We start from the raw sequence: 20031 nt of genomic DNA, 5'->3' as shown, positions 1-20031 counted from the left end.
GTACATATTGTCAATTTTTAGTAAACTGACAAATAATTCAACGAACGTTTTATGTTTTTATCGAGATTATATTATTTTAAATTTATCGCTATATATATGGAAATGTACAGTATAATATGATATTTCAAAAAACTCGTCGATTTGTAAGATTCACGAAAATGGTTTTTTGGTTTTTTTTTTTTGCCCAACACTATATTATAAATGATGCGCGGGCACAAATAATATTATTATTATCGAAGGAGAGAGAGAAAAGATAAAACACGGCTATGTTATAATAATACAATATATCGTGTAAAGAAAAGTAAAAGTTAAGAGTTCAACGGATTTTGGAACCACGTGTCGAGGTCGTTGCTGTTGCCGTTGCCACTGGTGCCGTCGTCTCCGTCGGTGCGTGGACTGCGGGACGTGATCCTCAGGTCATTTGGCAGATCGTAACAACGGCACACGCAGCATGACGGGAACCTGAACCAGTCGGAGAATATTCCGCGGCAGTCGTTGGATGGGTCGTAGGCGAGCAGCCTGTGCAGGCGATACTGCTGTTCGCACCGGCAGCCCTGGCGACAGAACATCTGCTTGTTCTCGAACCTGCGCAACACAATATCATATCACGGCTGGTTAGACTGGTAAATAAACGTATTTTATTTAAATTATACGAAAATTAATAATAATATAAATTTGACGATCACGCAAAAAGGACCCAAAAATGACGTGATCCATACCACACTCCCAATAATTGGAAATTACTATACTTCAATGTATCAACTAGCTGCTAGTGTGTAAAAATTATGTTAGCTACGATGATCACTACTACTTTTATACATTATAAATGAAGTGTTATCGCACTAAAATAAAGTAAAACAGTATGCTAAGGCTAGTTGCCAAAATCAGTACAAGAAAAGTAACACAATACTTACATAACCAGTAACCACTTATTTTTTTTTAAATATTTGATTATGCCCTTTGGCAATCATTAAGCAGTAAACTATCACGGTAAACTCCATCATATTATAATTTCAGTGTAAAAATGTAATCTTCTTGAAAATTTAGATTTCAATTAAATGCTTCAAACTATGTAATTTGTATAATCAGTTTTGATAAACACAATAATTGACTAAAAGTATCTACAGCGTGAATCACCCTTCATATATTATACAATATTGACTATACGCAATACTCACGTGCATCGTTCCCAGTGGACGTACTGCTCGAACGGATAGAGATTGAGCAGCGCGAGCACTTCGCCGCGAGTGTTATTCGCCCAGAACGGTGCGACCACTTCTTCCTTTACAGGGCAAGCATTACTGAAAAAAAAGACACATGGTTCCACATAATCGAAAAGGAGATATTATATTATTATTAATTATAATTATTGAACTATCTTTCAAATGTAAATATGCGTTCAGCACTTCAGCAGTAACGCTTAGCTTTACTCTTTATTGATCGATTTTTTTATTTTTAAGTTAATAAAAAATCAAATGTTATATTATTGTAGTCAGAATTTTTTTTCGGGGAGGGCTGCAGTCCTCTCAGCCTTCCCCCTGACTACGCCACTGATTGTAGCGTAGTCATAGTATGCACACTACAATACCTAATGGATAAGATCTATCCCGATAAAGTATGTACTTATTACTTGTTTTGTATAATATATTATGTTGAAATCGCCGCGGATTGATTTAGTGTCATAATAATATAATTTTTTTTTAATCAAATAAATATATAAGTACTCACATGCCTTTTGATTTCTGAGTGTTGTCCGTGCCACCATTGGTCGACTCCTGGAAAAATCCCGGTTGCTCCTGCACCTGGTCGGTGCGCTGGGTTGATGCTATCGGATCGGTAGTGGTTTCGAACTGCATTTGGTCGTCAACGGTAACGTCGTCTGAGGTGCCGTCTTCCACGTCTTCGGCGACGGCCGTTGTCGTGGGCGGAATGATGTCGGCCACGGACGCGGTAGTAACGTTGAACGGTCGGGCGGTGGAGGTCGTGGATGTCGTCGAGGTGGTAGTGCTAGTACTGTTGCTAGTCGAAGCGGTTCCCGAGGATGTCCCCGAAGTTGGCGCCGGCGGTGGCGGTTGTGAGTCGTAGCGGTTCAACGATGACTCCTCGCGGCGTCGGTTCCAGACGCCTCCTTCGATATCGTTGGTGTCCATATCGGCGCGTAACACTGATATGTGTCGCTGTTCGCCATACATGCGTTTCATCAAACCGTGATTCTCGAAAACGAACCGTCGGACTGCGTGCCTATACATAAATATACGAAATTCAATTGATATTATAACGACAATGCGAGCGAATGAAAACGACCAAATCATAATATAGGGTAAAAATCATATAATATTGTTTAATAGCGAAACGTGAAACACTATTAATGTTTTTAAAAATATTTTCGGTGAAAGGTGCTGTAAACATACATTAAACTTTTTGAGAAATACCGTAACTTTCTGTTATACGGAAAAAAATGGTTATGAGCGGAGTATTCCCACTTAAATTTAAAATATCCCCCTTCAAAAACATGTTGAACAGATAAAAAATACATACTACTTTTGGCCAAATTTTAGACTAGAAAAGTGGAGAATTAAGTCATGCATTTCCTAGAAAGGATAAAAGTGTTAAAATCAGGATTGAAAAATTATTCAATACCCTGCAGCGTGTGATAAAATAAGGCGGGATTGTTTCCCAATAATTTCATTACTATACACGTTCCGAATCTTGACATAAAAAAAAAGATACATTTTGATTTAGCAGTAAATGGAATGTTCTGAATTCTGATCTTTGGGTTTTGGTAGTTTTTATACTGTGTGCCAATTCATTGGCATTCTACTAAAAAAAAGTAAAAGACCCATTATTAGTTTTATGAAATTATATTTTAAACATTGTTAAAATGTTAGACAAACAAATTTCGTTTTCACCATCATATAATATAGTATCTTATAAATTGTAAATTGTAGTGATTTTTTATACATCACCCATGCATTTAATGGTGTAGAGTATAGACCAAAGATTATAGATATAGATACTCTATAGTATAGAGTAATTGTGCCCATCTACAATTGTATATATATTTTTAGAACTAAAAAAATTAGTATACAAGCACTATAGTTTTAAACTTTTTATTTTTTTTTATTGTCAAAATCATAAATAAAAACAATTAGTGATTATGGACTTTAAAAATGTTCACCCTTAATAATTCCTTAATTACTACATACCTCTATCGGTAGTTTTAATGCTGTTTTTCAAGGTCAAGCGTAACGTCACGTATAGTTTTAAGTACAGAAGCTATTTGCTGCAATAGTGAATAACGATTAACAGCCCATTGTTCGGATCACGATAACCGGATAAAACGTGATTAAGATAAAGAAATAAACTATAATAGCAATCGTCTGTCGCAAATCGATGTCTGAAATCGTAAAGTGTGTCGATAGTTTAACAACCATCCCCAGGCTATAATATTGTAAAATACTAAAATATAATCGTAATTATAATACGAATATAACGTAATAATGGTACATACAATATGCATTGATATAGTTTAATGTAAGGTGTATCTGAGCCCTGTGGTTATACATATTTTAAATTCTACAGACTTGTACATGGTTTTTTGAACATTTATTTTTTCTATTATGTAGTTTATCTTCAACTGTTAAGGTGGTTTCTAGTAATCTAGTTGGTACTTTAGAAGACTAAATACTAAATAGTAAATGTATAAAATTCTCTGTAATTTTGATAATAATCGAAAAAAATAATCTAAACAAATTAACAAAACGGGAATTTGTACGCAAAACCAGTTTTCAATAAAATCGATGTTTTTTGTAATTCAAAAATGAATATAACTGTTTTAATTTCAATAGCTAAGGTTTGACCATTTAATTCAAGGTTCTTTATAAGTTATCATATTATTATTGAACCCTAAAATTCTCAAAAATACATTTGCACCAGTTTAAAGAAAAAAGCCTCCTAGTGGCGTTTTATATAAAGGGTCCAATAATTTTGAATTGTCGTGAATATTAACTCGTGGAGAACATTACCCCCACCTTCCCTCAGATCTTAAAAAACTATTAAACTAGTTAAGTAATGAAACAATATAAATAAAAATAGTTATAATGATGCCGGTGTGTGGATTTGACTGTACATAGGTAATACGTACGAGTACAAATATATTACACAGTATTATTGTTATCCCAATTATTACTTGATGTGTTACAATCCAAAACTTCAAAAACTTAAAAAATGACTAATTATAATTGACAATTTTTGTTGAAATGAAAATAAGTGAGGACTGAGGACTGAGGACTGGGACACTGGATACGGAGGGCCTATTCGTGTAGGGGCCCAGGTGGCAAATGTCCATATTTTTCCCATTAAATCCGCCACTGATTTGCACAATTATTTTTATAGACTTTTATGTTCACATTTTTACGAAATTTGATATATAACCGAAAAAGTTAGAACTATTTTAGAAACAACTTATCTATTCATATTTCATACTATTCTACAGTATTTTCATAAAAGTTATTCACAATTACCAGCAAACAAGTTATATATTATATAATAATATTATAATAATTACTGATTGAAATGTAAAAATATACCCTTAGAAATACAGGCTGACTATCTCCGTTTAGAATCATTTTTTGTATACATACTGCTGCAGGTATAATTGAATTATACAGACTAATAAGATTACATTCAGATACCTCTATTACAGCGATTAGCGATCTACTTAATGACGAGGTACATTTTATAAACTTATTATATAGCAGATTCAATGCTCCGGGGTTTTTACGGTAATTTAATAATTTAAAAATCTATATAGTTATCAACAAGATAACAATATATGATATAAATGGATATATGGGTAATATATAATATATATATATATATATATCAATAGTCATACAAAACACTAAGTAGCACGTCATCAATGATCAATAAATTACATCGATAATTTTATCTTGTAGATTCAGAGCCAGAGTGATGAATGTATTAATTTTACATTTTTTTTTATGCATGTCGTCACTTTTTGGTGTAATAAAAATGCTTAAATTTTTAATGTTGAAGATGGTTTCTGATATCAATAAATTAAATATAGTTGTTACTTTAGGGGGTTAAAATCAAAAAATTCTTAGCACTTTATATCAAATAACCAAGAATATAATTAAAAATACAAATTTAAGGAAAATCAAAAAATTTTACGCAAAACCGGTTTTTGATCAAATCGATTTTTTTTTGTTTAGGTAAATAAAAAACAAATTATCATAAGTACTTAACATTTACACCAAATCACACAAAAAAATGATACCTAGCTAAGACAATATGTCTGTAGCTTTTATTTCTAAAAATATTGTATACCTATAATTAATTTATGAATTTATAAATAAAATTCTATTTCACCAAAATAAGAACCTCAAATGTTTAAAAAAAAAATTGTAACTATGTATTTCTGATATTTTTATAATTCTATATAAGAAATTCAAACTATGAAGAACTTTGTAAAGTTAAGCTATAAAAATTAAACATTTACGAATTCTTAGCTAAAAAATAATTTGTAAATATTCGTAATTTTGACAAATTTATTTTTGATATTTTTAAATTACCATACCTATACATTTTAATATTACATAAGGAACTTTCTATTATACGTCTTTAAGATTTTCGACTAAACATCAACATGTAGATAGAAAAAAAGCGAAACTTTTAAAATGTGTCTATATTTTACATAATTCAAAAATGAGCCAAAATATTTTGAAATTCAAACCTATACCTATAAAATGTCATGATTTGGTTTTAAAATAACATAAATCTATAATTAATCTTGATTCTTAATGAAACAAGTCATCAGTAGATTTCATATAGATGTCAATTTTTTATATTAATTCAACTATTTCCACTTGAATCAACCCCAAATAATAACTCATAACATTAGTTACAAATATTTGGGGATTTATTTGTAGGTTTCAGGTTTTAATAAATGATATGTAAATATTTTTAAAGACATTAAAAATCTGCGCCTACCGATCATGTATTTCTATAATTAAAACGAATAATTACAACTTATGAGTTGATCACATAATGATCATTGATCAATCATTGTATAAACATATAAATAACTATATAGCTATATTTATAAAGTAAATCAACCTAAAAGATATCGAATTAAATTAACGTGATGATAAATTATAACCTCTTTTAGTGATATTTTATTTACAAAAACATATAAAAACATAAATTGATTGACCTTGACCTAAAGAAAAATCCAGAAATGTTTGTGATACATAAAAATACTCTAGTTTTCCTTGAAAAAACTTAAATTATAAACACTATAAGTATACTTTCACCGTATCCCTAGAATATACGTCTTATCAGATCCCGAACATATACAAATAACATCACCGTTTAAATCTAGAACTTTCACTCGCTCGTGTCATATTAGACATACTTTCACCTACATTTATGCGTGTGTTACATAAATCATGACAAACAATATAATGGGCAATTTTTTTTTCATTCACAACAAATAACCTACGTCTATCCTACGTATATTTTTGGGTAACAATGAGGTTTTTGCTTTCTAATTATTTGGTCATTGAGACTACGGTGTCGCAAATATTATTATAATATATTACCACGGGTACGTCGATCCAGGTACCATGCACCATGATTGAGTGTTAAAATCGCAAGGCAAATCCGGAAATTTAGCTCTTGCATTGCGATACGGTTTCGTGCAGGTGCTATAACCGTCGTAACCGTAACCATTGAGCTCCAACGGCAGCTGAAACAAACAATATAATATTATGTTTTGAGAACAACTATTTAATTGTTTCGTAAATACAATTTATAAAATAATTAAAATTAGTGTTTATCATTTTCTTAGGAAAATTTCTACGCAATATTGAAATTTGAGAAAAGTATGACCTGCTTTATGTGTTATATAGGAGCGGTATGTCGGGCAGAAGAAAGGAGCCGTGAAAGTTAAGCGTTGGCATTGGAAACTGTGCCATGTGGCGGCTGACGGTGATTTTTATTGTGCACACAATGTCAAGGTGCCTCAACATTGCAAGGATGAATTACGATTATTTTTCCGTCTAGTGAAACACAATAATGTATACACTAAACAACTATATATACGCACATATCATACATTATGTGGACAATGGCTATCAAATATTTTAGTTACGGTTCGCCAGTGTCGAAAATAAAACGATCGGATTTCCAATTAACGTCTTCGGCAAAAATTATATATGCATACGCAAAAACGACACCGACAATTTTCGTAAACATAAATATTCAATTAAACACAATGTAAATGTATTATATTATTATAACCATTCGCGAAACAGTCAAAGACCTCCTCCGGTGGAGTCTCTATCTCACAAGGACGAATGAATTATTAATTCATGTACAGGTGCAGTACATCGAGCGTTCGCGCTATAAAGTGTACTGTGCAACAGTGTAATAATAATAAATGGAAACAATATTGTAATATGGGTACAAGCCGCTAGTTTCGCAATAAATTCGCGGATTCGACGACCTCTGCGCGGGCAATGATGAACGTTATTTTTATTATTTTTTTTTTTTTTACCACTAATCTGGTCTGACCACTTTAAACGCATTCTACGTCACGTTTTATGTACCTATATATGCACACAGTTCTTTCGGGTTTTGTTCGTGAAGATCACACTCGATATGGGACCGCGGTGGTTGTGACTTAAGCCTTGTTTTTTGCCAGGTAATTACTATTTCAATATATTTCTATTAATATATATTTTTAAAACTTTACCTACGTAGAGATTTGTATATAAACAACGTTATACAACATTGTGTATTTAAGTGTATCTGTTGATCTGCAATTATTAAGCTAATGAGTAATATATTTTATGTACTGCCTACAGTCTACGATGACTAATGAGTAATGACCAACCACCAACCAGTTCCACCAATCGATTTGTTGCTACAGACAACGATTAGTAGTAGTTATAGCTAATATGATACATACACCGGAAACGCGGCAAGAACACTATACTATATACTTAAGAGTTATATTATAACACGGGATTCAGAATAGACAATAATATATATATATATCAGCTAATGACAACCAGTAGCTGCAGAGATTTTTCAAACATAGCGTAAGTAAATAACAATGTATTTTTATCATATTATAACAATGATAACATGCCTAAGTATTTACATGTGTCTAAATTTAATGTGTGTAAAAATCTTGCTAACATTTTGATAATTTGTTAAACCTTTATTAGTTTATTATGATGAACAAAAAATTTTCGGTACGTGTGACAAGTACAAATAATGAAGGTAAATGGTACGTAATTGTGAAATGTGCACCTTAGCTATACAAATAGATGAAAAGGTGCGCAGAAAATGGAAGATCTTTTTGTTTTTGCTTCTTTACATATTATAATGTAGTTATGAAATAATCAATTATAATTTAACAGTTAAATTTGTTTCATGAATTTTAATTCATATTATATATAAAATACTTATATATATTATGTAAAAAGTAAGACGTGATAATATTATAGAATAAGGTATTTCTAAGGATATTTCATATAAATTTAAACTTATATGTTATATGTTATAGTTGTAAGTTAGAAATAAATATTTAATCAATATCGTTTATTTTTAATAAACAAATAAAAAAAAATCAAGCCCAGATACAATAATAATATAAAATTAAAAAAATATTACTTACTAACTAATATTTATAACTTTATAAGTATTTAAAAAAGTTGATTTTACAATTTATACATTCGTATCATAATATATTACGCTGAAAATCATTAAAATGTAAAATAAAGTTTACACAGCTTTAAATATTTGAGTTGTTACAAAAATTGAAAAATTATATTTAATAACACATGGTAACGGCACAGTGATTATAGAACTTATCATATTATGTTTGATAAAATAATGTAACATATTCATCAGATAGTTCAACACACACTTTACGGAAAATACGGAACAAATATATAATATTTAACTCAACTCCTCTATGATTTAAGTGTAGTTATATGATTGTTCACGAAACATATACGAGTGAATTAGATTTGTTTTCGGAAAGTTAATTTATTTTTTAAATTTTATTGGATCGGATATTGCGGTTTTTTTCAATATGTAGAGGCAATAAATGTAAAATATAATAATATACTTTATATTAACCGTAAATATCAAAAATATCTTCGAGAATAAGATAATATTGACTCGGGTGAGGGCATTGGTCCAGTTTGGTAGGTACACTCGACCGCACTGGAAAGGTGAAGCTCCGACCTTCACCCTGCCTTGCCGATAGCTCTTCCTCTTCCTGCTTACGAGCGCGCGCTTTGTTAAAACCTCGTTTTATAAATCATTTGCGCGTATTCGGTATTTCTACCTGCCTGCACACACACATACACAATATACAATGACGGCTAAAAATTATTTTATTGAGGCATGCCACGATCGTGAAAAAAAGTCTCGTTTTATTTTGTATCCAAAAGCTGGGTGGTTAGGTAAACCTATGCATAAGATATTTTCAGGACGGAGAAAATGTGAAGAATTCGAATGCAACAAAATATAAGCGATTATTGCCACATTGCATCCCCGAAATTCGTTTATTTTATTAGACGTGGAACCCGGGTAAAGCGTGTGCAACGGGAACGGGCAGAGAAATAAAATTTTGTTTTAATCCTTTATTGCCACCATAGCACATCTACTACACGTAACATATTTATTGTTGTACTAATATAACACATCATTCGACTTTAAATAATTACAGCTGTTGTACACGTCATATTAAATACATATTAAATATAATTTAATATTAAAGTTTGTTTGACAAAATATCTCACGCATTACAAAAATAAATTGTAAAAAAAAAAAAAATAAATTAAATTAAAAACCATGAAGGGTTGTCAAATTATATAATGTATGAATTACAACAATACAGTGCTTAATTACGTTTGATCACAACCGCCATCATCGTCGTATATTCGTACATGAATATCACAATATATTATTATTACATCATCAATAGAGTACTTACTGCCCAAAGGAATAGTATCTTTAAGTACATGAGTCGTCCACATGCAGTACACTGTAGGGGCGCGCGAGACCACGCACATGGGTTTGACTGAGCTCGGCCGGGTGTCGCACGCGAGACTGACTGACTGGCCGGACAACGACGGCGGCGATCGCAAAACTGGGTCAGCAGCAGCTCCGTAGCGTGGCATATACCGTTACGTTTAGCCTACTCGGACGGCGCAGCGGCGGTGGAGTAGAAGAAGAAGACCGTACAAGACGAAGAATGAGTCGAAGATCGGCGGTGGTTCCCACGCGCGCGCACCGCCGCCATCACGTCGACAGCGCCCGCGCACGTAACACCCGATCGCGTCGCTCACTTTCACCGGCCGCCGCCGTTTGTAGATATTAGTAATATTATTATTATTATTATTATTATTTTATCACGTGCCTATACCTGCGCACCGCATAAAATAATAACAATAATAATGATAATAAATAATAATTCGAACGCACGTGAGCCATTATATTATATTATTTTATTGTTATTTAAAATGACGACGACGATGCGCGCGCGCAGCCGAAGACGAAGTTCGCGGATATCCCGGCGCGATCCAGCACATTTCCCTTTTTTTCGCTCTTATTGTTCATTATTTATTTCATTTATTCGCGCCTGTCCCCTCCCCCCACGGCAATTACGGTAGACAGTGACGTTTGTTGGTTTTCGACGCACGTGCGTATAAAAATCGAATTTGACCGATCTCGGTCAAAACGCGGCGTCGACACGGTCGTTTGATTATATTTTAGGTACATTAACGACTATAATACCTATACATAATAATATGATATATTTTCGTGTATAATATACGCACTGACATTATAATTCTATAAAAACGTCGTTCTGTGGCTCAAATAATTATTTTTATTTTTTATTTTATTTTTTTTTTTGCTTATAACTATACATATTAAACAGATGCAGTCTATCAATGCAATAGTTTATCGCATATCGGATATTGGCGGTTCAATGTTGGTACCCACGTGAACTTGTGTTAAAAACTATAATCTGGGTATATTCATCGTTGAGCACTATATTGGTTTTCCTCGGGTAAACTCGCGGATGCTTTAAAATTATAATGCGTACCCATTCAACTGCTTATGTCACGTTTAAGTCTCCGACCACGAACGCTCAACTTGGCCGAATTGGCATTCGTTCAAATTCGTGTATAATTCCGTATAATCAATTGCGCTTTAGAAAATATAGAATCGCTTTACGTTATTAACTAATATATAAAATATAATATTATAATATGATCCGTATAAACATTACGACAAAACATATAGGTACATAAGGTATTATGGTATTATGTATATATGTTATGGTAAATCGTATAAATGGTTTGGTATTATAATATAGTATATAAGCACTATAAATATATCTGTTTAAATGCAAGTTTTATTTTATTTATTTAAATTTATCATGCATTATTTTATATGTGATGTTATTGGAAGACTCAAAACGATGATGTGGAATCGCGAGAAAAAATATACGCTTCAATTATTTAGTTATATACAGTGTCGGCCTGGCACACCAAAGGTCCATGGGTTAGTATTTTTAAGGGGCCCCTAAAAAGTGTATATATTTTACTGAAACAACACATTAAGATACTTTTATAAATATACACTTTATATTTTCACCAATATGGATCATAATATAAAAATGTATATTTTGATCATTAATCAACTGTCATAATATTATTTAGTACAAATATAAAATAATTAATAATCATGAATGAACTTAAATATAAAGCAATTTTATAACTAATTATTTTTTAAACAGTAACAATTCATTAATAGTAAAACCCAATTTTTATATAAGTAATTTTTTTTAATTCATTAGATGAATAAGTTATTGTCTCGATCAGTTTTGTTAGCTATATTTTTTTCTATAGTCATTAACATTAATGGTGATTTTGGTGCAACGTTGAGCAAAATTTGGTTTTTATGCAATTAAGCTTCGAAATACCCTTTCAAAAGTTAAACCAACAAAGCAAATTAGCAAATTTATAAATGACAAATAAATTTGACTGGTATAATAATTCTCGTACAATTAAAAATGCGCAGTGAATACATTTGTTGCGTTTATTGCAATTTACTGATTTTGATATTTCATCGTTATTATATATTAATATATTATACAGATATAGGCATATAGTATTGTAAATTAATACTTTATACATATTTTTGTATGCAATATTTACACGATCGCTGAATCTAATGGCCCACCGAGACCCCTGCAAGTCGGGCAAGTGGGGTCCTCGTGGCCTCATCCGAGCCCATTGTTTTTAAGAAGAAAGATAAAACTTAACTTAATTTGCAGTAGCGCAATTAATCCAAAAAAACTTGTTACTTAACAATTATACTATTATGCACTGCTCATCATACTATATAGATATTAGGAAAATTCCCTGGGCCCCGAAAGAAAAATTGTTCTTAAAAATTACGGCTGAATACCATGAACATAATTTACGACACTAAAAAAACACGAGGGACCTCACAGCCGCATTCGCATCCCAGCGGTCATGGCCAGGCGCCCAGGCCGACACTCTTATATACCTACTTCAAAAAAAAAACTATTTACAATCAAATACTTAACTAAAATATAAAATATATTTAAAACAAATGTATTTTTTTAACGATTTTTTTGAAATGCATAATAATATATTTGTCGGCTTTACAAAAGTGCATGTTATTACGTGTTTTTTCATATTATATAAGCATATATTATACAAGTTTTCAAGGTAATTAAAAGTTTTAATATAAATTATTATTATAAAATAGTTGATATAATATTACGAGTTAAAAATAAACAAATAAATGTATTTTATAAAAAGTTACTTCAAATAAAATTAAGAATGTAAAATTATAAAATAATATTTTTTTAGGTATATTATTATGTTATTCTTAAATATATAATAATAAAATCAAAGAACAAATATAAATCATATTCCTATAATAACATAAACGTAGTATAATATTTAATAATAGATTTTATAATTTACAGCCAAAACTACATAATAATAAATTGAATTAAGTACTGGGTACTGGTATAAATTAGTACAACACCTACAGGTTACAACACTCCTTGCATGCTTAGTTTGTGTATTGTGTTGGTACATTATTATAATTATTATACAATATAAAATATTAACATTGGAACATAATATATAAAATGATTTAACTATAGGTTACCTAAAAATAAAACTAAAATAATTCTTATTAAAATCTAAATTATATACCAATATATTTTTTTATTGTTACATGAATTACACAATCTATACAAGGAGCACAATTAATCAATAAGTATATGAGAAGGTTATAATAGCTGGTTAATCGGGACTAAGAAGTCACCCATTAGTAACACTTAGCTTACAAATAATTTAAATAATAAATTATGAAAGGAAAATACAACTGTTGAGTATACGACATAATTAAGACACAAAGAAGCAATAAAAAAGTATAATGATAAAAATTCTAAAATGTGTAGAGGCAGTTAAGAAATACACTGAAAAAATTCAGAAGTGTACAGAGAAACAGTTAATTGATACAATAACGTAATTACGTAAATCCTAATGTATCCAAAGACTTTATTTCCAGTTACACAAAAAAATCCAAAAATCAATCAGAATGCAGTTTGAAGATACAATTAAAAAAGACTCTGATTTCAGGGAAATATATTAAGTCATAAAATATTTCAGTTGGTTGTCCTATGGAAATAAAATTGTCATTACTCATTACAGTAGTTGTTGTTATGCTGTCATAATATCATGTTCGTGTGTAGATAATAATATAAATGTGAATGTAATAATATATTATATCTACACGAATAATTCAAATAATAAGATTTATAAGCTTTTTAAAAATAATTTTGTTCTTAATTGAAAATGTTAAGAAAAAAACAGTATTCGTCGTAAATATAAGTCAGACCGTCTTATATTATATTATTATTATTATTTATACCTGAAAGTATTTACCTATATAGTTACAAAGATTCACTATCTATATTTATGTCACTTTAGGAATAATATATTATTATAGTTTTCCTTATGGAACATTTTTGAATCAACTTCTATAATTAGATCTATCTAGTCAACTAAAGGAATATTATGTGCTCTAGGTTAAGTATAATTCCGGTTTATGACCTCTGAAGGGCAACGAACGTTTGGACAAAAAACAAATTTAACTGTACCTACAAATGCATGAATAGGTACCTACGCTTGTCCAGCATAAATGTTTACTATTATTACATCATAATATTCATAATAATATATAACAATATAAACATTATTTTGCTACTCAATTATATACTTTCATATTTATATCTATGTTAATTTTTATTCCTATACTTAAGTCACGATGTGGTTGTTTGATTCACTATAAATTATAATATACTATATTATGTCCATATTGTTGGATATAGAGTAATTATACTTAACCATTAATAGATATGTTTTATTTTATAGTATTATATTATTATCAATTATGACTATCATGCATATTTAATATTATAATACTATACATAAATACTTATTATATTAATTATTCCAAATTGATTTTCAATCTTTTTTTAAAATAACATTAATATTTATATAAGCAACGAGATTAATGGGATCACATTATACAATATAGGCAACTTTACATTATTAATTGAATTTAATATAATAATATCATCTACGATGAACAAAAGAAATTCTTAATATCATAGAAATAAGAATTTAACACGATTGTGCATCTTTTACCTTTTTACTTTAAGTAAACAGAAATATTTAAATAAATCTAAATTCAAAAAATGTACCAACATTGATAATAACGTAATATGTATAGTAAAAATATCTTATAATACATCACAAAAAGGAATATTATGTCGATATTTGTCTTTAAAAATAAAGAATTAAGATGTACATATAACGACAATAATTAGAGGGCAGGCTGATAAGTTAATGCCTATTGACGCGTAGTCTTAAAACTATTATACATGGAATAATGAATTAAAAACGCATGCATAGGCGCAACTAGATCTCTAAAACGCGGGGGAGCTTAAACTGTTGACAGTTTACCGATTGATGATATTTCACTTAAATAATAATTGTTAGGTATAAAAACAAGGGGTGCTAAAGACCTTTTTGCACCCCCTAGTTACGCCAGACGCTAGTGAACACATGTATAATAAATTAATTGATTTATAACGAGTTACAAGTATTTTAAAATTTTAATATTTTACATAACTATAACTCATTTAAAAATTAATATATTAATAAAGCCTATGAAGTGACCTAGAAAACTGTTATGAACTTTATTCAGTTTATTCGTTCGGTTTATAGTCAACTTTTCTAGTCGGTATTTATTACTTTTTATTTATTTATCAATTTAAAAATTATTCGTACCAGAGTAAAAATGAGTAAAAGTTGTGTTAAACTATCAAAAAATCTGAGTTTCTGAGTATAATTAAATACTGTACTTACATTATTTACTACTAGTTGTACAGATTTTAACAATATATCTGTATGTTTATTGGCTATATTGATTTATCATAATATAATATATAATAATAATGATTGAAAACTTCACAAATATATAAGGTGATTCATCAAGTACGCTCATTATTCCTATTTTTTCTTTGAATACCTATGCATTTTTTCAATTTCTGATTTTGAAATTTTCAAATATACTGAAAGATCAAACTTTTGAATTATTGATTTTTCATGTATTACTTCAAGAGTATCCCATGGTGATATAAACATTTATTTTTAAATGAAATCTCTCCCTTATGACAGTAAATTATTTAGTTAATATAGGTTTTTGAGATTAAATTTTGATGCACTTAATTTAAAATTTGAATGAGTAATTTTTCAGTAGTTAAAATATTTGGATCAAGGATAATTTTCTTTAAAAATAAAAAATAGTTATGATATTAATTATAGTATTTATAATGCTTGGATTATTTTTATAAGAAGTAAAAATTAATACTATAAATAAGTAGAATCATACCTTGCCATTTATCAATCTCTGTCTATTCATTATTTAATACTATGAAAACAAAACTTGTAAGACTATAATAGTTTTAATATAAGTGTGTTAAAAATATATATATATTATATATTATACAAAATATATAATATAAAAAACAAATAGTAAAAAATCAAAGTAAGGTAGTATTTATATGTTATTTATTTTTTTATTTTTGTAGATAACCAACATAAATATTACAAACTAAATTTGGAAGTAATAAGTTTAATAGATAAAGGCTATTAAAAATGTGAACTAAATAAAATACAAATAGAAAAATAGTCTCATAACCACAGTATTATGTTTGATTTATTGAAATAAAAATACAAGAAATATTGACAAATTAGTTAAAATAAGAATTTAATTAATTAGGTATTTCTTAATATAAATATATATATATATATTGAACGTGGCTACAAAATTTCGTAACTACGAAACGATAAACAACCCGGTTCAACACGATAATATTATATACAAAATACCGTTTTGAATTTCTGTTCAGTCCATTTCTGACGGTCAAACGGTATTGCTAGATGATAAACGTACGATAAAATTATTATTTAATATTTGAAATAATTTTTTGTACCTATCAACTTTACTTAAAATTAAAATATTTAGGATATATAATAAAATAATTTTATAGAGTATTATTGTAAACATAGGTGAGGAACCAGATACTTTTTTTTAGGGGGTTCTGAGTATAAATATGTTATATTATACAAGTTTTAAATATAATATGTATTTTAACCTATTCAATCTTATTTCAAAAAAAAAAAATTCATGGGGGGGGTCTGAACCCTAAATCCTCCCTGGCTACGCCCTTGGGTCCTTAATGTAATTTTTGATAGATGATATTTTAAAATATGTGTGCAGTGCATCATTTCGAACAGACCGCGAAGCATTTCAAAGCACACGTGGGACTTGGAATTGTAGGACATGACGATATGTATTTTATTTATGTATTTTAGCATATTGATCCCAGACTGGGACAACATATTATTATAGACACGTACTTAACGTACGTGAAGTTGGCACTACGACTTTGTCCGATCGTTTCCAAATCAGTCTCATTTTTTTGCAACTAATTTGCAACACGTTTTTTACGGTGGTACAAAAAAACATAGCTTCGGGGTGCTAACTTCACCTAGCACCCCGACTTTATCCGATCGTTTCCAAATCGGTCTCATTTTTTTGCAACGTAATATAAAAATGTAATTTGAATAAAAAATTTCAAAAGAATAAAAAGTGTAGCAATTTTTCTAAAGAAGTTTTAAGTTCCTGGGTTTAAGTAGGGGGCCAACTTCACGCACGTAGGGGGGCCCCTCCAAATTTTAAACAATTCCCACTACTAAAGTTGAAGTTTGCAAACTGGAAATGAGTTTACAAATTATTGCACATTATTGCAAACTATTTGCAAAATATTGGCACCGGTCCGAGATCGATCGGATGAATTGGGGTGGCCAACTTCAATGACATACCTATGTGATCCTTGACGAAATATTTGTATTGAATTAATTTAACAAGGTTGTATGGGAACCAATATAAACTTAAATGTATGTATAAAAAATAGTGCCTATATATAGTTTCTATATTTTTAAATTACTGTAAGCGCAATTAATATGGAACTTTATTTATATTTTTTTAACCTTTGACCTAGCAAACAAAGCGGGGGTAGTTGGCACCACGAACTGAATTTTGCTCTGTCGCCGTAAAAATATGTTGTAAATTTTTTTATTAACGTTGCAAATTGTTGCAAAAAAATGAGACCGATTTGGAAACGATCGGACAAAGTCGGGGTGCCAACTTCACGTATGTATGGTAGTTGAGGATGAATAATTTGTTTATTTTACTCGTGTAAAATATCAGCTAACAATATTATTATTTAATAAATTTAAAAAAAAATGTTATCTGTAATTAAATGTTATTACACAAAACAAAAAGTGAAACTGTAGAATATAAATTTGTTATGCCGTACCTACTTTTATAAGGCAGGCAGCAAATACTGAAGTCTGCAATTCGGATGTGGTAGGTGTCCTCAAAATAAGACTATCTACTTATTACTATTAAGTAATAAGTACCTAATTAAATTATTTTCACAGTAGAAAAATGTTTTATTCTTCATCTTTTAAAATGGTCTGTAGTAAAAATTGGACTTAGTAGGTAAGTGTGTTTTTTTCTTGAGGGAGTGGGATTATTAACAAAAGTTAAAAATTACCAGTACTTTTCAAAATAATCCGGAAAAATTGAGAAAGTTGCTCTATTGTTATTATTTAATGTAAATATAGGGTGGCCAGATATAAAATACGAAAATACGGGACAAAGATAAGAATTTTTTATTATGAATAAACATCTATTTTTAATGAAATGCTAAATATTTAAAGTCTTAAATCTTAATAATAATTGATAACTATAACAAATGTAACTTCCTAAAAGAATATTTTTTGGATATTTAATCACAATTTTAAAAATTATAAATATTTTTTTGAACTTATAACTTTATAAGTATAAATTATTACTAATTTATCATAATAATTTAGCAAAAACATCATTATTCTACAAATGAATAATTATATACGACATACATTTACTCCGTAGACCATAATTGATATTTAGTACAGATAGATAAAGATTATATTTTTAATTTTATTTACATATTTTCTATTATATGAAAATAGTCATATTTTTAAAAAAACGGGACAATATAGTGTCCCGGAAGCATATGTCGGGACAACGGGACAGACTTTTGAAATATGGTACTATCCCGTATAAAACGGAACGTCTGGCCACCCTATGTAAATAACGTAATTGCACATGGAAATTAAGTATTAAGGTGTATTGTTACAAATAAAAAGTTCTATGATTAATATTTTTCGAATCACAACAAAAAACTTATTTGTGAAATAGATAATGTCAACATTTGAACCTAAACCACTCATACAAATTTATGTGGCCCAACGTCGAACTTTTAAAAATTCCATTAAAAAACTTATTTAGAATTTTGTATTCCACAAGTCTCATCTAATATTTAAATTAAAATATTTTTGAATTTTCAACTACAAAATAATTTATTTTTTAATTAATTATATATTTTTTTGATTTTGAACAAGATTTTTAATATTAAACACTTGATTGTAAAAAAAAATGTGACCAAGTATTTTCGATATGGTTTTTTTAGGGTTGTAAACATTTATAAGGAACTTTATATAGTTATATTATAATTTCAATGTTTTTAACTGGCCGACAAAAATCTCATAATACCTATAAAAATCTAAAAAAACACGTAAGTCAAAAATGTTAAATGCCCAAAAATATAATAAAAAGAACTTTAACTTTTATTAACTTTTGGCTTCAGTCTATTCTTAACAAAGTATATAGACTATAAAGTTTATTATCTAGTATTCTAGCAATTATGTACCTATTTAGTTAAAATGTTAATTAATTAATTTTCAATACTACTTATTTAGTTATTCACTTACTTATAAACACAAATAGAAAAATATTTTAAACATCTCACATAATATAGTTTTTGTAGTTTAATATTTATTGTTATTAAATGTTATTTAAAAATAACAAAAATGTTGCCTTTGTGTCAAAATATTTTAAAACAAGAATTATAAAAAATAAAAATAATATTAAATAATAAAACTAATGATATTACCTATTGGAAAACAATAATCAATGTTTAATTTATTTATTCGCATAATATCAATAACAGTATTTCAGAATTCATGATGTCATAGTTATTAATTAGTAGTTTACAATAAAATCTAGCATTTTATTCATGTCTATTAAAAAGAAAAAAAATTTGTATTTTTAATTAAATTAATATAAAAATAAACCATTCACATGTAAACAAACTGGTAGCTATAGCTTAGCGCTTGTGTAATATAATATTTTAATATTATTAAAATTTAAAATAATTCTTATTGTTTGTCACTCAGACACGGCCACAAGGAT

At 29.0% G+C, this 20031-nt stretch overlaps 1 protein-coding gene and 1 long non-coding RNA gene across 2 annotated transcripts; one reads left to right on the top strand and one right to left on the bottom strand.

Moving 5' to 3' along the window:
• Positions 1-170: 170 nt before the first annotated feature.
• LOC113552390 (protein spaetzle 4) lies at positions 171-10195 on the bottom strand. The gene is made up of 5 exons (XM_026955272.1): positions 10037-10195; positions 6624-6769; positions 1729-2241; positions 1179-1301; positions 171-585 (listed from the first exon to the last, which is right to left on the bottom strand). Exons 1-5 carry the CDS (start codon positions 10064-10066, stop codon positions 309-311), a joined length of 1089 nt encoding a protein of 362 aa, XP_026811073.1. The 5' UTR covers positions 10067-10195; the 3' UTR covers positions 171-308.
• LOC113552391 lies at positions 7589-8433 on the top strand. Its single transcript, XR_003405175.1, has 3 exons — positions 7589-7726; positions 7890-8126; positions 8256-8433. It is a non-coding gene; the product is annotated as an uncharacterized LOC113552391 (long non-coding RNA).
• Positions 10196-20031: the final 9836 nt, after the last annotated feature.

The sequence above is a fragment of the Rhopalosiphum maidis genome, chromosome 2 (genome assembly GCF_003676215.2).
Source record: "Rhopalosiphum maidis isolate BTI-1 chromosome 2, ASM367621v3, whole genome shotgun sequence".
Taxonomy (NCBI): Eukaryota; Metazoa; Arthropoda; class Insecta; order Hemiptera; family Aphididae; genus Rhopalosiphum; species Rhopalosiphum maidis.
The sequence above is the reverse complement of the archived record's forward strand: the minus strand, read 5'-3'. Positions and strand labels throughout refer to the sequence as shown.